The sequence below is a fragment of the Coregonus lavaretus genome (genome assembly GCF_964263955.1).
Source record: "Coregonus lavaretus genome assembly, chromosome: 37".
In the NCBI taxonomy this organism is placed as follows: domain Eukaryota; kingdom Metazoa; phylum Chordata; class Actinopteri; order Salmoniformes; family Salmonidae; genus Coregonus; species Coregonus lavaretus.
In genome coordinates, this window is record NC_140024.1 from 15,554,197 (window position 1) to 15,575,777 (window position 21,581).

Here is a 21,581-nt window from a genome sequence, read left to right on the forward strand (position 1 = left end):
AATAACCTACTGAGGCATGGAATGCAATAGTTGGAACATGTCCTTTGTGTACAACATGAAGTTTATAGGCTACACCAGACAAAGGCGTTCATCGCTGATCAAGGAGATTTAAGTGGCAGTAGAGCTCTGAGCAGCAGCTACGAAGGCAGCGGAGTGGGCAGCAGCTCCGTTTGTAAAAAAAAATCCAGCACATGCGCAAAAATCTTTAGCCACAGCAAATCGGGTTTCCAGAAAATCCGGAACCGCAGCCACACATTTTTAACCTCAAATATGAGACCATCTCGTGTGTGTGTGTGTGTACGCGTGCACGTGTGTGTGTGTGTGTGAGACTCCGACAGAGATTATAAACATTGTTATTCAGCATGCCTGTAACAGATGGTCCAGGGATTGGATCAGAGCTGATCTCATTACGAACAGTAACCATTGAATAAAACTGAAGGGATAACCATAATCTTTGTGTTGAACGTGAGTGTCAGTGTATTCTTTCATGAAATATAAGATGGAGGCCGACCTACTCACATGAATCAGTGTCTGAGCCCAGGCAGGTATATTTAGTTCATCTACATTATATAGCATTGATGGTTGTTTTATGGTAGGCGTTTAACTGCACACTTTACAGCAGTAATATAAAGTAGAGTTTAACTTTCTGTCCTCTGGTCTGTGACTGATGTTAAGTGAGTCTGCCAGTGTGTCAGATCAGTCCAGGCTGTGTGTCAGATCAGTCCATGCTGTGTTTCAGATCAGTCCAGGCTGTGTGTCAGATCAGTCCAGGCTGTGTGTCAGATCAGTCCATGCTGTGTGTCAGATCAGTCCAGGCTGTGTGTCAGATCAGTCCAGGCTGTGTGTCAGATCAGTCCAGGCTGTGTGTCAGATCAGTCCAGGCTGTGTGTCAGTGAGACGTGTCAGGGGGATATTGAGGCTCTGCGATGTTCATTTATCTCACTGTGACTTGGTGATGAAAGATGGCGAGATGCCCTCATTTACATTTACATTTTAGTCATTTAGCAGACGCTCTTATCCAGAGCGACTTCTCCTCCCCTGTGTGAGTGAGAGACGTCATTTTGTTCTGCCAGAGTGGAGCGCAGTGTGTTTTGATAGGCCAATTCATCTGAGCCCCCTCGTATAGCCTACACCAGAGCTCTGCTCAGTAACAACCTCTGGAATCACACAATAAGGTTGGGTTCAATCCCATGTCAATGCCAGGCTGAGGCAATGCAGGAAATCGATTAATTGAAATTCAATTTGGCGGCATGTAGCCTAGTGGTTATGAGCATTGGGCCAGTAACTGAAAGGTCGCTGGTTCGAATCCCTGAGGCGACTAGGTGAAAACTCTGTCAATGTGCCCTTGAGCAAGGCACTTAACCCTATTTGCTCCTGTAAGTCGCTCTGGATAAGAGCGTCTACTAAATGACTAAAATGTAAAATGTAAACCGAACATTGTCATAGAAAATCTTGAGAATGTTCTGTTTGTTTGTGTGCTTCCATTGGATCAGGAAATGAGTTGGAAGGGACCTTGACTCTGGCCAGCTGGTTGGACCCCTAGTGGTTATTAGGCTGGAAGCCTGGAACATAGTATAACAGCGTTCCACTTCCCTTCAGAGTTACAGATATACACTGAGTATACGAAACATTAGCAACACCTTCCTAAAGTCAAGACAATGATCCAAAACACACAATCAAATTAGAAGTTTTGGAATGGCCTAGTCAAAGTACAGACCTAATCCCAATTGAGATGTTGTGGCAGGACTTGAAACGAGCAGTTCATGCTTGAAAACCCAAAAATGTTGCTGAGTTAAAGTAGTTCTGCATGCAAGAGTGTGCCAAAATTCCTCTACAGCGATGTGAGAGACTGATCAACAACTACAGGAAGCATTTGGTTGCAGTCGTTGCAGCTAAAGGTGGCACAACCAGTTACTGAGTGTAAGGGCGCAATTACGTCGGGGCATGGACTCTACAAGGTATCGAAAGCTTTCCACAGGGATGCTGGCTTGGCCTATGTTGACTCCAAAGCTTCCCACAGTTGTGTCAAGTTGGCTGGATGTCTTTTGGGTGGTGGACTAATCTTCATACACATGGGAAACTGTTGAGCGTGAAAAACCCAGCAGCGTTGCAGTTCTTGACACAAACCAGTGTGCCTGGCACCTACTACCATACCCTGTTCAAAGGCACTTAAATATTTTGTCTTGCCCATTCACCCTCTGAATGGCACACATACACAATCCATGTCTCAATTGTCTCATGGCTTAAAAATCATTCTTTAACCTGTCTCCTCCACTTAATCTACACGGATTGAAGTGTCTCACTGACACAAGTTACATCATTAAGGCATCCTAGCTTTCAAATGAATTCACCTGGTCAGTCTGTCAGTGTACATTCCTCCGTTAAAGAAGACTTCACAAGCCAATTCTTCAGCAGATTTCTTCAGCAGTTCCAGCACCTCCAAAAGCGCACTTTCATCCTTGACCCCCAGATTAGACCAGACTCAATGGCCGCGGCCTGTTTGCTTTGTTCCCTCTCCATTGGAGCAGCAACCCACAGTCTGTAAAGGCCCACTCACTCGGAGGATATGATTGACTGGGCTGCTGACCCGACCATTTATGTCCTCCACATTCTCTGAATGCGGAGGCCAGATAAGCACATTGTGTGGCTCTGAGATGGACTGCTGCTGTGCTGCGTTGCTGGCCAGTCGACTCGCCACCATTGTGTGATTCCTGACCCTGGGATGTCTTGCAACACGAGAGACGCCAAATGGTCTCTCTTGGATCATTTTCAACCTTTTGAGAAATGTTCATACACCTTTTGGTGGTGCAAATGAATAAAAATGCACTTGCCTCATGGAAAGAACATTTTGCATCAAAAGGATCGCACATCTTAGATTCTGGAAGATGTTCAGATTGGGATATTTTCAGTGTCCTTTGATTTTTACCCTAGCAACATCACATGCCAAAAGAACGTGTCAGATACTGTAGATCTATAGTACTGGTTTATTGTGTCTCCCGAGTGGCGCAGTGGTCTAAGGCACTGCATGTCAGTGCTAGCTGTGCCACTAGAGATCCTGGTTCGAATCCATGCTCTGTTGTAGCCGGCCGCTACCGGGAGACCCATGGGGCGGCGCGCAATTGGCCCAGCGTCGTCCAGGGTAGGGGAGGGAATGGCCGTCAGGGATGTAGCTCAGTTGATAGAGAATGGCGTTTGCAACGCCAGGGTTGTGGGTTTGATTCCCACAGGGGGTATGAAAAAATTAATAATGTATGCACTAACTGTAAGTCGCTCTGGATAAGAGCGTCTGCTAAATGACTAAAATGTAAATGTAAATGTAAATCTAGGTGGATATGTATTTGTCAGAGGCAGATATGACTGGGAACTCAGAAGACAGACGGGTGTTGTTATGAGCTTGGGCTTGCCCTACATCCTTTCACAGACACCTGAGCTGTGCCATATCATCTGCTGCATCGCTGGCCCGCATTCCTACCGCTACAAAGCGATGGATCACCTACAAACACTGCCTGGACAGGGACTAACATACCTGCCCTGGTATGAAAGTGGAGATTAAGTGAATTGCCGATCTTCCATTGTCAAATTCACACTGATAGCGGTATACTAGCTGCCAGCCTACGTGTGTGGCTGTGTTTCAGTCTTTTAGATGTGTTCTTCGCCTCGATCTGGTCTTCTTTGAATTACCTCTACACATTCTACCCAGCACCAGTCAAGCATGTGGTTAAAATGCCCTCTGGTCCTGCAGTTAATCCAGGTCCCATGACACTTGTTAGTGTGACACTGAGCACTCAGGGGTAACTCTGACATTAACCTTTGACCCGCAGCTCATAGCCGTGTCTAAAGAGATCTCAGGCAGATTGGTTGATCCACTGCCACAGTGCAGCGCTCTCTGACCCTCTTGTTTAACGAGGCCTGGTCTCCGCCCTGTGGGTTTAATGAAGGGAATACATTAGCCTAGCCTAACGCCCATCAGTCAGGCCTGGATAAATGAGGTTAAAGTGTTGCGGAGGTTGTTTGAGTGCAGCTGACCCCGAGATCAAAGAGCTGTTTGTCTGCCAGAATTAAATGGCAGTTACAAGACGTCCCACTATAAGACAGGGACTGGAGGCATTAAGTCTCTTTCATATTCTTTAATTGCTCATCGAGGGCCATGGCTAACAGTTTGCATATGCTGCTGCTTTCATAGAGCTATGGTGGCTCAGTCTCAGGTCGCAGTTGTAAATGAGAACTTGTTCTCAACTGGCTTACCTGGTTAAATAAAGGTGAAATAAAATTTTAAAAAAACATGCTGAGACCACATGCAAGTTATCAATGGAGGATGTCAGTCTCTCTCAGCCAACTGGGGTATTTCCCCTGGGCTATGATAGGACACCATAGTACTGGTTTATTTACTCTGCCTGAATGGGAGCCTGCTGGCTGGGCTGCGTTCCTGGGCAGTGGAGCTGCTCTCTGCTGATCTGGTGTATCCTAACCCTGGCATTATCCGCACCCACTGAGTGTCCTGCGATCCGCTGGGGAGCCGGGGGTTTGGAGGACGTTTAGAGTCCGTGCCCATCCGGTGGAGCAGAGGAATTAACCTGACTGGAATGTGGTGGTCCGCATTCTCCACAGATCCCCTGCAGCGCTGAGAGGGAGAGATCAAACCGGAGAGGCACAGACCCCATGAAAAGCTATTTTGTGGAAATGGCAAGTCTAATTCGTTTCCCCCACCTTAAGATGGTAGCATGTCAGCTCATTTTGCCTGTCCTCGCTGCCGGCAGGCCCCGCGGCCCCAGACTCAAGGTCTGCTGGAAGGAAACAGTCTAATGTTTCGTGACCCACACTCGCTCACTGACTGACTGACTGACTGACTGTTTTCCTCTGGGCTACAGCAAAGTCGGAACAGCTGAGAGGCAGCCAGAGCCAAGGACATGTCTACATGAGTTTGTTTTTTGTCGATGGCCATCTTAGACCACAGTATCGCAGGGAGCGCATTCCTACATAACCTCCTGTATCTGTTCATTTACTCTCTCTAAGAGCTCCATTTATAGATAATGCACACTGCCTGGAGACAATGATGTAGTTTGTAGCTAATGTAAACTGTGTTTATATGGGTAAAACACATCAAGATGAGGACTTCAATTCTCTCTTTCTCTCCCCCTCGTTCTCTCTCCCCCTCGTTCTCTCTCGTTCTCTGTTTTTCTCTCTCGCTCTTTCTTTCTATCTGTCTCTCTCTCGCTCTCCCTCCCTCCCTCTCTCCCCCTCTTTCTCCCTCCAGGCATGGGACTCGTTGTGCAGGAGAGGTGGCAGCGATGGCCAACAATGGGATCTGTGGAGTCGGGGTGGCCTACAACGCCAGGATTGGAGGTACAGTACCATAGAACAGAGGGTGATTGATTGTCATCTCTCTCTGTTTCTCCTCCATTTTATCTTTCAATTCTTCACGTTTTCTGACTGCTAAAACAGCTGAAATACCCATGGGTGCTGCCTCCGTACTATTCTGAGCTCAGTTTGAGCGGGAGTTGCTCAAGGGTAACTCTTCCTCCTCCTCCACTTTTGGCCCAGTGATGACAGTGATGCTCTATGAACATTAGTTATGGGGTGTGTTTGTGTGTGTGTTTGTGAGAGTGAGAATCTCAGTGTGCAGCGTGGCTCCTCTGAGCCCATGCCTCAGTGTAAGCGTGTGTAATCCCTTTAATTAGAGCCATCTCTTTTATCCAGTCAATTCATGCTCTCATCTCATTAACCCTCTGCTTGTTTTATCTCTCCATGCCGCTGCATGTTTCCAGCTGTCACAGCCGGCTAAATCCAACCCATAGTTTTAGTCCTTATTGGTCACAACATCCAATATCTGTCTGCCGCCGCTTCTCTACTGTCAGGAGTAGTACTGTCTCATTTAAACCATGAACACACATAGAAGTCTTAGTGCTGAAGTAGTAGTGCTGAAGTAGGAGTGCTGAAGTAGGAGTGCTGAAGTAGGAGTGCTGAAGTAGGAGTGCTGAAGTAGGAGTGCTGAAGTAGGAGTGCTGAAGTAGGAGTGCTGAAGAGGCTGAATGCAGGAGGTTTAACAACAGTGCATGCCTCCTGCGTTCAGCCTCTTCAGCACTACTACTTCCTTTATAAAGGTAGACTCTACACTGGGCAGTGATTAAACCGTGTCTGCCTTGGAACCTGCGTATTAATGAGATGGTTAATGAGCAGCAGTCTCTGCTCACCTTCCCCATTCAGAGGATAGAAACTTTCTGACCAACCATAGTCCTTCCAAGACTGTAGCAAGGGTGCTCTGTCAGGAGTAAAGGAGAGTGAAGCAGAGGAGTGTGTGTGTGTGTGTGTGTGTGTGTGTGTGTGTGTGTGTGTGTGTGTGTGTGTGTGTGTGTGTGTGTGTGTGTGTGTGTGTGTGTGTGTGTGTGTGTGTGTGTGTGTGTGTGTGTGTGTGCGTGTGCGTGTGCGTGTGCGTGTGCGTGTGCGTGTGCGTGTGCGTGTGCGTGTGCGTGCGACCTACCTACCCGCAGGCTTGGCCCAGTCCGGCAGCTGTCTGTTAATAAGTGAGTAGAAATACTCACTTCTATAAATAAATATTTAATTTCTAGAAAGGCCATACTGTGGAGGGCCTATTGCACTGCCCCTCCACCAGCTCTCATACCATACACACACACAACTATGTCTTACTATACTTGTGAGGGCTTTTTGTGGACCAACAATTGATTCCCATTCAAAATCCTATTTTACCTCTAAACCTAAACCTAACCCTAAACCTAACACCTAAGTCTAAAATACATTTTTTTACAAGTGAGGACCAGCAAAATGTCCTCACTTCTCTGAATTGATCTCTATTGGTTTATTATTTAGGTATAGTAAAACGTATACACACACACACACACACACACACACACATATATACATAAACATACACACACACAGAGAGAGATGAATCTAATATCCTATCACTATATGGCAGTGACTACCAATGAAAGGCAGGTCTTTGTCATCCTACCACTATTCCAGAGCACAAACCTTCCTGTAAGCTCAAGCTTTGGCCTTAAGATTTAGAAAGCTGTATTGGCTTCAACCCACCTATATAAGAATCCCTGTGTGTTGGTGGAGGTAAGGGGTAGCAGGGATGGGCGCAGCGCTCCCCAGATAATGGGCTATCTCCTCCTATAAAACCATTTGCTCGTTTCGTTCTGAGCTCTACGGGAACCCTGAGTCGGTGCTCTTTGGAGAACTTCAAAGGGCCGAACTTTGTTTGTTTACTTTAACCGGTATGAGGGCAGTATGGAGTAATTTGACTCTCCATGCATCAAAGCAGCCAACGCATTTGTTTTGAAGATGTCTGCCTTAGATTTCTCAGCTTTCTGTCTGTGCTGGTCTGGGATGGGGGTGAGGAGAGAAAGAGGATGAGGAGGCTCCGAAAACTGACCTGGAGGCTGGCGCTACAAAACTTTCTAAATTGAATTCAGAGTTGATGGCTTTAATATACAAAAAGCGCTGGCATATCCCAATTCAAGTGTCCCTCTTTGCACAGGATTTGTGCAAAGAAAAGTCCACCCGGATTCAAACTTTAAATCTGTTTTCTGGGGAGGGAAACAGAATGTTCTCATTTATCACCTGTAAACAATCCTTAAGTATCAGGAGAGCTTCTTCAGATCTAAGGCTTAATTATCACCAACTCTGCTGCTGACTGTTTGTTTTTCTGTGGAACACTTTTCCTACTAGAGGCTTTGGTATTTGAGTTTAACCTCACCTCAAAGAAAAGGAGTAGATGGTTATTAAATAAATGTGTACAAATTTGTACGTGTGTGTGTAGGAGTGCGTATGCTGGACGGCGAGGTGACAGACGTGGTGGAGGCCCAGTCTCTCAGTCTGAACCCACAGCACATCCACATCTACAGTGCCAGCTGGGGCCCTGAGGATGATGGGAAGACGGTGGATGGACCTGCCAAGCTAGCCAAGGAAGCCTTTCTGCGCGGCGTGACCGAGGTTTGTCTATAAATATCTGTGTGTTCTGGGCCTCAGTTGTGTGCCGTGTTGCCCCCATTTCAATGCCTCCCTCATGCATCAATAGTTTGTGTGCGACTTCCTCTACACACAGGCAGTAATTATGAATTGAACTATTCAACCATTGAAGGACAAAGGTGGCTTGAACAACGCAAGCACACTTTATGACCCTGACGATTATGAATGGGGGAATTTGATTTAGTCGCTGTGGAAATATCGGGCTTTCTAAACACTCTAAGGATAAACAATAAAGGCCTGAACAAATACTATAGGAAAAAGAATCCTCAATACAAAGCACCAAAAAGATTGTACATTCATAATAATAATTTCCCTTCACATAACTACAGTACCACAATTGTAGAAGTTATTTCAGAATCTGAGTGGGAGCTATTGAGAGGGGTAATGCTGACATCTGGGTGATATTTGTGTTATGAGAATATCTCATTAAAAAGCCATTGAGCTCAGGTCACGTGCAGATTTTCTTCTGCATGTGAAATGCTAACAGATGTAAATAGTTAATGGGGCTTTAATGTTAGTGTGGCAGGATTCAGAGAGAACGAAGTCTTAGTTCCAGCTCCTCTGTCTCGCATGGACTTCCGGGCACAGCAGAGCGTTGGCATACTGCCAACCCTGAGACAGTGACATACTGCCAGCCCTGAGACATTACCGCTCACTGTGGACCACTCACTGTGGTGTGTGTGTGTGAGAGAAAGAGCGTGTGTGTGTGAGAGAGAAAAGAGTGTGTGTGTGTGAGAGAGAAAGAGCGTGTGTGTGTGAGAGAGAAAGAGCGTGTGTGTGTGAGAGGGAGAGCGTGTGTGTGAGAGAGCGTGTGTGTGTGTGTGTGTGTGTGTGTGAGAGAGAGAGTGTGTGTGTGTGTGAGAGAGTGTGTGTGTGTGTGTGTGTGTGAGAGAGTGTGTGTGTGTGTGTGTGAGAGAGCGTGTGTGTGTGTGAGAGAGCGTGTGTGTGTGAGTGATTGAGGTGAGTGAGTGAGTGAGCGTAAGCGGTGCAATGCTAATTAGGCATTTTGATAACTACTTAAAGAGCAGGATGGGGAACTGACCTGGTCTTTAGTGTCAATATGAAACAGTAGCTGCTTTGCTGAAGGCTGTCTTTAATGGGCTTCTTACTGTATACAGCCTCCACCAAACAAACATGTGATTACCAACGCTTTCAGGCCATACTATATTCTCTATTCAATTCAATCTTATAGCTACTGTAGGCTGTGGGGTATTTGAATTCTTTATATCCAGTATGAAATTCCTGAGTATAGTAAGCACTCTAGTTCTAGTTCCTCCTATAGAGCCCAGCCAGTGTAGTGAGTGCCTGAGAGGGCAGTGTAGACTGTTAACCCAGTCTGGATGTCGTAACCATGATTGGTATGTAATTACTCATGTTCCTGATATCAGCTTTTGTTCAATCATAGTCTTTGTATGTGTGGGAGTCCAGGGAGTGTGGCAGGTGTGTACAGTGCATGACTGAGTGGAGGGAACAGTAAGCATGCAGACTGCAGACGTATTGGGGCCATATGCCAGGCTCTCTGTAGTGTACACATGGGAGCCTGCATCCATCTGATCCCAGCTCTAAGGGTAAGGGGGTGTGAGCGAGCCAGTCATAAAGCATAGAGCCAAGCCACAGAGAGCCAGGGCCAACGGGCCATTCAGACAAAGAACCATCAGACCTTATTGGGCAAACCGCATCAGAGGGCCGTTACTGGTGCCCTGTCTGCCTCCCTTTATTACAGGCCTGTCAAATAAAAAGCATATGGGCATGTAAACACATACTATTCTATAGGGAGCCATTGCATCATCAGTAGCTCCAGTCTCTGTCGGTTACACTGTTCTGGATGGTTGCGTGTGATGATCAATGGGGAGAGGTTGCACCACCCAGCACAGTAGAGCATTTTGTGGGACCGTGATATTTATTCATTGTGAATGCTGAATAGCGCAGATGATTTATTGCTCCAGGTTTGTTGACGTACAGTCCCTGTTGTCTTGTATTGCTGCCGTGGTACATTAAAGCTCTTTGGATTCAAAGCGTCTGAGTGATCACACGGTCCTGTGCTGTCTGGATGAGCTGTGGCAGGCCTTTCAGAGATGGACCCTGTAATGAGTTGTGCTGTAGTATCAATGGGAATCTCATTTAGATTGAAGGACACTCGGTGATCCCCTCTTTCATTAGCTGTGCCATACCAAGATACACATGCATCTGGTCATGTACGTCTGAAAGGCCTGTCTAGAAGCCTTGTGGTTGTCTAGGTTTGTTATTGACTGTTCTGTCTGTCTGACTGTCTCCCTCTCCCTCCTCTAGGGTCGTGGGGGCCTGGGCTCCATCTTTGTGTGGGCATCAGGGAACGGCGGACGTGAAAAGGACAGCTGTAACTGTGACGGCTACACCAACAGCATCTACACCCTGTCCATCAGCAGCTCCACCCAGAACGGCAACGTGCCCTGGTACAGCGAGGCCTGCTCCTCCACCCTCGCTACAACCTACAGCTCTGGCAACCTCAATGAGAAACAGATAGTGAGTTCAGTAGACACACACACACACACTTACAGTGGCAAATGGAGTGGGAAACGGATTGTGATTAATAAACATACTGAATGTACACGCACTCACTCCCATTGTGAGAGCCATGAGGAGAATGGGTAGAATTCATCTGTACAGTCTGAAAATGGGCATGTCAGAAAGCAGAACATTAAACTGAGTGTTGGTGTGCATGCAGGGTGGAAGAGTGTGTGAGTAGGGGCTCCTGTGTCTTGTGCTCTGTGGTTCCAGGGCATCAGTGGTTATATGTTGCTAACTGCAATGTGAGATCACACAGCTTCCACTAAGCTTTGAAGAGGAGGAAGTCTATTTTACAGCATATTAGTCAGGGGAATGGTGTGTGTGCTTCAGTGAGATGTATGGATGGAAACGTTTGATGTATAGCCAGGGAGTTAATGTATAGAAGCAGGTTGACTTGGCTCCTGGGAGCCATAGAGTATCTCAGATGGTTGAATCCGGAGCCAAAGCACTAGTCCAGACTCTCTAGCTGTACTCTAGAGGTTTGAGCATTTCTGGATGTCCTAGTTAGCCTGTATCCTGTTGCACTTCTTTGTCAGTTTTCCTAATGGTTTTACTGCTCCTCCTTCCAGTCAGATAGACTGTAAGCCAGATGCTTACTGGACTGTTTGCTGCTTCAAGGCAGGTTGTGTGTGTGTTCACTCTGGAGGAATGACTGAGTCAGTTCTCACTGGCCTGCCTCAGACAGCCAGAGCCTGCAGTCTTCTCACATTGAGCAGTGACACTCTCTCTTTCCCGCTTTCCTTATTTTTTCTCTCTTCATAAACTCTCGCTCTTTGCTCTCTTTCCAACCCGCCCTCTTGAGGCCCATTTTGAATTAATAAAACGTTGAAATCCCATCTCCCTGTCTCGTCCTTCCACAGACATGTCTCTCTCACTCACACTCACACACACAGACACATGGACACACACACACACAGACACATGGACACACACACACACACAGACACATGGACACACACACACATGGACACACACACACACAGACACATGGACACACACACACACAGACACACGGACACACACACACACAGGAGGGAGATGGAGGAAGGAGAGCCTCTCACTAGGAGAGATTACAGTACTGTACTGTGTAATGGATGTTCATCCCAACCACTTGCCATGAGGCATGCTGTGCACACTCATGATTAATGAATTGGTGTGAGTGTATGTTTCCACATTTATGATTAATCATGTTAAGCATGTGTTGATACGTAAACATCTATCAAAGTAGATGGGGCTGAGGAGAATATCTGACTTTTATAGTGTATAACTTACACTCCTACTGATTGCTCCAATAAAATGTTATTTATCTGCCCATATATTAGGTGTAAACATTTCGGCCCGGAATGGGTGTTCAGCTGAGCACCGTATCTGACTATGGAAAAGATTGACTGACTCTAACTCTCTTCCTGTTCCTGTCAGGTGACCACGGACCTCAGACAGAAGTGTACTGACACCCACACGGGCACCTCTGCCTCGGCTCCACTGGCTGCTGGGATCATTGCCCTCGCACTGGAAGCCAAGTGAGTGACACATGTCTGTCTGTCTCTTCCTTTGGTTGTCTCTGTTTGTCTCAATGTCTCCTTGCTTCTTCCTCTTTTTCTCTCTCTCTCTGATGTTTCTCTGTCTGTTTCTCTCCCTCACCCTCCTTTGTGGGTTTCTTTGTCTGTTCACAAATATTTTCAGTCTGAGCACACACACAGAGATGTCTCAGAAGTACGACAAACTCTCGGGGGAAACGCAATTGTCTTGTAATAATGCATTGTGGACCAGAATAGATTATTCAGTTATCTCCTATCATTCTGCTATGAACGTGCCATCAGCTCAGTACTGTAGTCTGGTTGGGGAACGGGGCACGTGTGACCAGTAAAAACCTCTGTAGTTCCCTGTCCATTAAAAGTGTCTGACTGTACTGCAGGGCTTTATGACTTTCCCTTCAGTCAAAGCTGACCTTCCAGTAAAAGACTGAGCTGATGAGGTTTAAACTCACTGTGTTGCTGGGGTACTGTAGACTATTTGACTGTTTTACTGTAGGCTTTTACTGTTGCTCTGCTGGGTGGAACGGCAGTAACACAGGGTTTTATACGGAGAACAGAGGAGAGTGTGTGAGAGCAGGGAACAGAGGAGAGTGTGGGAGAGCAGGGAACAGAGGAGAGTGTGGGAGAGCAGGGAACAGAGGAGAGAGAGTGAGAGTGAGGATGTGACTGACAGGGATCTCTCTGGTTTCTTTATCTTTTCAATGCGGCAACATTAAGCCTGATGTTCCAACTCTTCTAGCGCACTTGGGCAGCTAATGCCATTTCCTTTGCAATCAGTCACTATGCATTGCGGTACAGTAGGGTATGATGTTGCTTGTTGTACTGTCTTCATAATCAAGTTAAGTGTATTGCAGATCTGGAATCTTCTATATTGATGAAAGGTATGGTTGTTGTTGTTTGTGTGTGCAGTAAAAACCTGACATGGAGGGACATGCAGCACTTGGTCGTGAGGACCTCTCATCCCGCCCACCTCCTCACCAACGACTGGAATACCAATGGGGTCGGACGAAAAGGTACAGCGAAGGGTCCCATTAGCTGAGCTCGGCTGACCATCATCGCTCCCCGTGCCCTGCCAGTTGCACAATGGAGACTGATCTATATTGTATTTACATCAATTGATTTAAAGTTGCCTACATTAAGCAATTACAGAAAGCCGTGGCTCCAAAGTTCAGGGAGAGGTTTTACTGGGCACACAGCAGGGTACATGCAATAATCTAATAGTGAAGAGGCCCTTATTAAGTTGGAACTGGAATCGTGATGAAGGAGCCTTTCAGCAGTCTGATATCAATTGATCTCTCTCTCTCTCTCTCTCTCTCTCTCTCTCTCTCTCTCTCTCTCTCTCTCAGTGAGCCACTCATATGGGTATGGTCTGCTTGATGCCAGTGCGATCGTGGCTCTGGCTGAGAACTGGACCAACGTCGGGCCCCAGAAGAAATGTGTGCTGTCCATGGTGGCAGAGCCCAGGTGAGCTGCACACACACACGACAGCTCTACCAACTCTACCTGTAATACCACTCACTGTTTGGCTGGCAGGAGCATCAGTACTAGCTTGCTAGGGATTACATTGGTTTTTGGTTTAATACAGTTAACCCACCCGGTGATTAAAACATAATAAACCTCTGTGATTCTTATTAGAATAGGATGCTTCAGATTGTGAGAGTCTGTCTCCCCCCCTGGGTGGTGTCGGCTGTGGAGGTGATGAGAGCTGCCGTGTGTGGGATGGTTTGTGATGGGCCGTAGGTGTGAGAGGTGCTCATGTGTGACCAAGCTGTCATACCCCAGTGTGACTGCACATCATGTTTCCATTCTGAGCATGGCACAGGGGGCCCATTGAGATGCTCTGCTGGGTTCTGATGTGTGTGTATGGTAGGGTGATGAGCTTCTGAGCCTGGGGGAACATGTTTAAGGGAAATAATCACTTTACAGATGAGTCTCTCTCTGCTTCCATGTTCTCCACGCTTCCCTGGCTGTCTCTAAACCTCTGTCAATCTTTTACTCTTTCACTCTCTCGCTCCATCTTTCTGCTCCTTTGCTCTTGCTCTCTCTCTCATTCTCTTTCCCTCTTTCTTGTGCTCCCTGTGTATCTCTTCCTGTCTCTCTCTCTCTGTATTCATCTCACACTTTCTCTATCTCTGTATGCCTTACTCTTTCTCTCTCATGTCTTTAACCTTGCCTCTGCTACATACAGTAGCTGACAGGATCCCAGCCCTGTGTTGTATTCTCTCTGTACTGGTCCATAGATCACAGCCGACCGCTGGAGCCTGTGTTAAAGGTGTTGTTAGTGGCATGGTGTTTGTGCAGTGTGCATTGTACAGAACAAGAGGTGTTGCTTCTGAGTGATAACTGCTGGCTTGGTGGGGATTTGTTTCCCCTTCACTCTCTCTGACTGCTGCGGATTGGATTCTAACGCCACACGTTTTAAGGGATTTAATTAGGAGGAAGCGGTGTGTTTTTACACCCAGTTCACCGATTACAGCCCGTATTTTCTATCAGCTGGGCACCGCAGCTTTTGTAAAGCCTCATGCCCTCCTCTCCCTCCCCAGCCCTCCTCTCCTCTGGGTTCAGTTGTTGTGGATGTGTGTAAGCTGCTAAGCGGATTGGAGGAGTAGAGGGAGCCTGGTACTTTTCTCCTGTAGAGGACAGGGCTGCTGCAGGACCTGAGCTGCTAATCTTGTTTCAAGGCCGCAAACCCTGTGCCCTCAGCAGGCTCTCTCTCACACACTAGGCTCTCTCTCACACACTAGGCTCACTCTCACACACTAGTCCAGAGCGACAGTCACACACTCATGCAGCATCGCTCACACACTAGTCCAGAGCGACAGTCCCACTCTCAAGCAGCATCACTCACACACTCAGAGAACCATTGTAGTTTTGCACACAAGAGTTGCTGTCACTCCCAGCTGAGGTATCTTTCTCACACACACCAGAAGCCACCAACATGAAAACACAAGCCACTTCAAGGCTGTTTTGATCTTCAATCACTATGCTGTCTTTGTGTAAATGTATGTATTTGGTCATATATGCTGATGTGCTGTTTAATTGTGTGTCAGGAACATTGGGAGCCACCTGCTGATCACCAAGACAGTGGACGGCTGCGTTGGGACAGCCAACCATGTGAGCTCCCTAGAACATGCCCAGGCCCAGCTCACCCTCTCCTACAACCGCAGGGGCAACCTGGGCATCTACCTGACCAGCCCACAGGGCACCCGCTCCACACTGCTCGCTCCCAGGTACACACAGACACACACACACACACACACACACACACACACACACACACAGACACACACACACACACACACACACACACACAGACACACACACACACACAGACACAGACACAGAGACAGACAGTACCAGTCAAATGTTTGGACACACCTACTCATTCAAGGGTTTTTATTTTATTTTTTACATTGTAGAATAATAGTGAAGACATCAAAACATTGAAATAACACCTATGGAATCATGTAGTAACCCATGTTATAAAATATATTTAGATTTTTTTTATTTGAGATTCTTCAAATAGCCACATTTTGCCTTGATGACAGCTTTGCACACTCTTGGCATTCTCTCAATCAGCTTCATGCGGTAGTCACCTGGAATTCAAACTTTTGCCTGGTAGTGTACATACACACACACAGTGTAATACATACCTCCTGTCTGTCTCCTCTCCAGGCCTCATGACTACTCGTCAGAGGGCTTTAATGACTGGGCCTTCATGACCACACACTCCTGGGACGAGGACCCCCGGGGGGAGTGGACCCTGGAGATAGTGAACATGGCTGGGGCCAGCGACTATGGTAAGACACCTCTCTTTTACTACCTTAACATTTGCTATTGTTAAGTCTGGAACATTGGCTGGGAGCTCGGAGACAGAAAGACAGAGTGACAGGGTTTCTGTTAGTGCAGCCATGTCTGACTAGCAGTGTCACTGAAAGAATGTGTGTGTGTGTGACAGCATGCATACTTGGGATTTGTATTTGTCTGTGCATCATATGTGTTGATTCTTTGATGTACTGCGTGTGTGAGAGAGAATGCATGCATATGAAGTATGTGCTTGATTTATGTGTAAATGGATTTGAGTATTTCATAATGTGTGTCAGTGCATGTGTGCATGTACGTCATTCATGTGTTGATGATTTTGTGTGTGAGATCCTTCTATACCGCTATCAGGGAGTGTGTTATGCGCGGGCAGCAGTGTCTGTGCCCGGAGAGCCTCCTTTTGATCCATTTTATACAAGCTGTCAGGCAGTCTGTCTTTAGCTCCACACACACCCACCTCTAAATCAGCTTCATTAAACCAGCGAGAGTAAATCAAGCAGGGGAGTGAAGGGCCCTGCTGTCTGGCCCAGGCTAACCCAGGCCGATCCAGAATAACTATGACCTAAGGCCCATCCAGGACACACTACTCTCAGACAATCTTTTTGGGTTCATTTGTAATTTTCTCTCGGTTGCTCTCTTTCGTTTTGTTTTCTCTCTGTCTCTCTCTCTCTTTCTCGATCTCCCTCCCTCTCTCTGGCTGTAGATCTCTAAGCCCCCTCCCCCTTTGTGATTTAGGAAGTTGGACCCTCTCAAAAGGCCCCTCATATAAATGGCTCTCCCGGGAAGTGTTGTTCTGAACTAACGAGTCTATAGAGAAACACCAGAATATATGATGATACATTTAATGCTTTACTTCTCTCACTCTCTCCCTCCCTCTCTCTAGGCACTCTGACTCAGTTCACCCTGGTGCTGTATGGTACAGGCTCAGACTCTCCCAGCTCCACAGCCAAGGACCTCTCTCAGTCCAGTAATGGCAGCTGTAAGACTTTTGACCTACAGCAGATCTGCATTGGTAAGAATGTTACTGTTGGTTACCATTGGTTACTGTAAGAGAATGTAGATTCTGTGCCTAGGGTTAGGCAGCCAGGATCGTGGAGAGCTGTGGTGTGCCCAGGCTTTTGTTCCTGCACAGCACAAACGCACCTAATTCAATCCATCATGGTCTAATGGATCAAAAGTCTACCACACTGTGGCTCTGCAGGCTTAAGTTTCCTACCCCTACCCTAAGCCTAACCATTTATTGAACAGGTACATTTACTCTACACACTGTACAGGTAAGACCGGAGAGATGAAACACTGGCTCTCCTATCAAAAGTGAATGGCTTGTATAGGTTAAACCCTAGAACAGGAGTCTCCAACCAGTAGCTCGCAGCCCACCTATGATAAGCTCGCCAATTAATTCTGTGTGTTCATGTGTTCCATCGCAAAATGTCATAAACATAAAGCTCCTGGCTACAATTCAATCAAAGACGCATTGACATTATCCCACCCCTGGTTAGCCACTGTTGACTTAAAAAGCCAAACGTAACACAATATCTGGCAATTCATTTCCAGCAATATTGCCTTTTGTTTGGTGTGCGTGTTTGTCTATCAGTCCGTATGTAGCCAGATAGCGATGCTAATGATAACTGGTGTCTTGTGGGCAGACAGAAGGACTTTCCCCATAAACCTTCTCAATTAAATATGAACAAAGTAGGCTTACCTGACAGGAATAGGCTATATCATGATTATTTGTATCAATTGGGTGGCCATTGCTTTGCAAACTCAGCCATGACATGTTCTGTAGCAGTAGGTCTAATAGCAGAAACATCGCTAGACTGACACATTCCTCTCTTGCTAGATGCACAATTAAATGTTATTTTCTTTCCAGACCTCAAAAATGGTCTTCTGATGTGGTTTAAGCATTGACATGGACTCAGAACATCCATTTTCATTGTTTCTCTATGATTAATTGTTATATTGAGAGTAAAAAATAAAATTAAACTGAGAGAACTGAATTCGGAAAATTCAAAATATTATTTTATAGGGCCTGTCATGCCAAATACTGTTTATTAACCATTATATTACCAGGTATATTGACAGAAAGCACTTATCTTTGTTCACCTAGGACCCGTGGAAGAGTTGCAGGGTAGAGGAGAAGAAAATAATGTGCCTATTTAAAAGCTATAAAATAAACGAGTAGCTCGCGACATGTTAAATTTTTTATAAGAAGCGCTTATGCTAGAGATTGGAGACCACTGCCCTAGAATAAGACTGGGAGAGACAGGAACAGTCTGACCCCTGCAGGATCCCCTGGGTATCACAATTAATTTAACACTCGTGTTGGTATACTGTATCAGATAGTGGCGTAATGGCATAGATGTGGGTTGTGAAGCATGAACTCTGGATGGTTGAGTTTGTTGATCAGCTCGTCCTCAGAGACATCTACTGAGATATTGAGTTAACATTTGTGTTACATTCGAGCAGAAGTTTGAGGTTTGAGAAGAGTCTCTCTGGGATTTGCCTTGTTTAGGATGCCCTGTTAAATGCTGTGATCAGGGCCGGCCCGCCATTAGGCAGGATTAGGCCGCTGCAGATTGGCGAGGGTGGGATTTTCTGAGCTAAACTGACCAATATGCACCTCCAACAACACAACACATAATTCTGGTCAAAAACAATGACAATTTCTCTCAACCAGTGATATATGGGCTTTTTAAGTGAGCGCTGATGATAAGCAGTGCCCATTTTGTCAAAGGCAGGGGCACAAAATATGTTGCTTGTCCATTCCCAGCCACTCTCCAGGGTGCTCTTGGAGACGCACATCGCTGCGGTGCTCCACCAACGTTCTGTCAAACATCATCTAACATAAATCATTTAGCAGATATAGCCTATGGTAGAAAGAGTATGTGGCCTTTTCTGTTGCCTACAGGCTGGAGATAAAATGTATGACGATGTAATGAGATGGACACTTTTTACATCATGCACTATTCTCTGATCAAATAGCCTAACCTAAATGGTGCCCAATCAAATAAAAAAACTGCGCTGACATGTTAACCAACACCATATCCTAAAAACAGGACAGGTCAAAAACAAAATGACATTACGGAATGGACAATCAGACTACTGACAACTGATGTCCAGGAGTTTTATCCCATGGGCTAAATTGTCATGATCATTGGTTTCAAGTTTGTATCCGTACATTTTTACTCCTGCATTTCCCGCTGTGTAAACACATTGATTCTCATTGCAAATAGGCTCAGGATAACTCCTGGTAAAGTTGGGTAGCTGATATTTTTGTGATTAGTCACAGGAATCAGGACTAATAAAGCCAATGCAACTGCCTGTTTTACAAACAGTAGGCCTACCAAATGGATGGGCAGTCATACAATTCCATTGCAGGCCAACACTGTAGGCTACACCCCAGTCAGCACTGACTGACTGCGACATCTTTTAGGTGTCTTTTTTTGGTCCTGTCCGGACCGCCTTCTTTTTTTGGTGCAGTCCGGACCAGCCTTGATTTGCATGACCACGGATGTAGATTCTTGGTCCGGTCCGGACCAAATCAGATTTTTTGGGGGTCTCGTCTTGGGCAGCAGAATGGCCAGGACCAGGCCTGGCTGTGATCAACACATTCAGCCAGTTGGCAAATGACATTTGTGTTGGAATTTCGTCCCTACTGCTCCCTCTTCCCCCTTTCCTCTTGCCTCTGTCATCAACCCCTTCTCCCTCAACACTCTGTCACTACTCCCACCCTCTTCCTCTCTCTTCCTTCCTCTCCTTCCTCTGTCCTCCTCTTTTCCTGCTGTCCCCTTTCATTTGATCCTCCCTCTCTCCCACCCACTTCAACTATTTCAACAGGGATAGAATGACAACTGATTATGAACCAAGTAATTAGATTGGGGTAATGCTCTGTCTGACCGTGTAGGCTGGGGGGGGGAATGGGCCTTGGGTGGATGTGGAGTGGGCTGCAGGGGTGGGGGGGAGAGAGTGTGGAGCCTCAGTAGCTGTGTGTGTGAGATTAGCTTCCCAAATCATTGGGGGAGATAAGGAGTTACAGGGTGCTGCTACTGAAACTACTGTGGTGATAACACACAGACACTAATGCCACTGTCAAACTGTCCACGAGGATGTGCAGACTTAGTACAGATAAATGCTTCAGAGCTTATTAGAAAGTCCATATATTTGTGATATTATTTCCAACTGGGTTGGCAAAGCACGGCTCCGGAAATAGATATGCTACAGTGCATTTCTCCTCAGATAGATGAGGGATTTACACATGCTGTATTTGTCTCGGCACACAATCTGCACAGCTCATCAACACATTCACAGCTGGAAACTGTTGATTCTAGCAGAAGCAAAAGCTACATGAACATTATGCAGCTTAAGTTGAGTGAACTTTCACAGGCTCATGATTATAATGCCCCAGAATGATGAGGCGATGCGTAATGTGCTGCATGATCGTCTTGAGGCGATGCGTAATGTGCTGCATGATTGTCATGGCAGACTATTCAAATACAGTTAACATATTTTAAGGTTTGTGTGAACTAAATCAATTTATTAGCGGTGACTGTGCACTAACCATGTTAAATGAAGAATTTGGACACCAGCAGTACTAAAACATGTCTCCATATCTCCTCTCTTGTCTCCCTGTATGCAGAGTGCAATGGTGGCTACTACCTCTTCCAGCAGGGCTGTGTGAGGGACTGTCCAGCAGGCTACACTGCAGGCTCCCAGCTCCTAAATTACACCATGGGGAACTTTGTGGATCCAGCCTCCGTCCCCTCCTGCCTGCCCTGCCGACCCCCCTGCCTCACCTGCAGCGGCCTCAGCCCCAGCGCCTGCCTCTCCTGCCCCCCTCACAGCCACCTGGACTCTGTGTCCAGCACCTGCCTGCACCTCAACCAGATCCAGAGGGAGTCCCCCGGCAACTTCATGGTGGGCCAGGGCAACGCCGGTCCCCGCACAGAACTCAGCTCCCACCTGCCCGTCACCATCGCTGTGCTCAGCTGCATGGTCATCATGGCCACCTTTGCTGGGGTGTTCGTTCTGCTGCAGCTGAGATCTGGAGTCCTGGCCAAACTGCCCTCACTGGAGGAGGCAGGCTCAGGCCTGAGGGGGGGCTTCGGCCTGGGTGGCAGCAGCAAAATGGTTTCGTACCGCGGTATCCCTACAGTTTGGGGCGACGAGGGGGCGAACACTGACTCTGACAACGATGAGTTTGACGTCCACAATGAGAAGACTGCCTTTATCAAAACACAAAGTGCTCTTTAACCCCCTCCTGTCTTCCTATTCCTGCTTTCTACTGCCTCTCCCCCAATCACTCTGACTCGTCTAATTCCGGGCTCCCTAGCCTCCTCATGGTCCCCTCCTCTGGTTTCTCTTTCCCTGTTTCGCTCCCTCGTTCTTCCTGTCCTCGGGTTTCATCCCCCAGGTTTAGTGTTCCACTCTGCAGTGTGTGACCTGATGGGAGACTGGAGTCACATGGAATGGGGATGGCCTGGGTGTGCTCGGCGCTCGCTTCACACTCGGGTGCTTTTCTATTAAATGGGCTCTCTGTGCCCTTTCGCCCTCAATCACCAACAGACAGAGTGTGTCTGAACACAGCCCATTTCCCGTACGGCTCCAGGGTTTCCATGTCACAATAAACAAACGATTATTGTTTGCTCTCTCCCTCCTTTTTTATATTTTTTTCATCTCCAGTTCCAT

The 21,581-nt window shown here is 46.8% G+C and overlaps 1 protein-coding gene across 2 annotated transcripts in view; it reads left to right on the forward strand.

The window, feature by feature from the left end:
* The window catches only part of furina (furin (paired basic amino acid cleaving enzyme) a), an 83,123-nt gene extending 61,587 nt beyond the window's left edge, over positions 1 to 21,536 (forward strand). For both annotated transcript variants that reach the window (XM_084154188.1, XM_084154187.1), the window contains exons 7-16: positions 5,255 to 5,343; positions 7,784 to 7,956; positions 10,282 to 10,494; positions 11,959 to 12,059; positions 12,984 to 13,087; positions 13,421 to 13,538; positions 15,125 to 15,304; positions 15,750 to 15,874; positions 16,780 to 16,908; positions 20,533 to 21,536. In XM_084154188.1, coding sequence (XP_084010314.1) covers positions 5,255 to 5,343; positions 7,784 to 7,956; positions 10,282 to 10,494; positions 11,959 to 12,059; positions 12,984 to 13,087; positions 13,421 to 13,538; positions 15,125 to 15,304; positions 15,750 to 15,874; positions 16,780 to 16,908; positions 20,533 to 21,146 — 1,846 coding nt within the window. In that variant the 3' untranslated portion in view covers positions 21,147 to 21,536. The remainder of the gene's footprint in view (positions 1 to 5,254; positions 5,344 to 7,783; positions 7,957 to 10,281; positions 10,495 to 11,958; positions 12,060 to 12,983; positions 13,088 to 13,420; positions 13,539 to 15,124; positions 15,305 to 15,749; positions 15,875 to 16,779; positions 16,909 to 20,532) is intronic.
* The last annotated feature ends 45 nt before the right edge of the window (positions 21,537 to 21,581 follow it).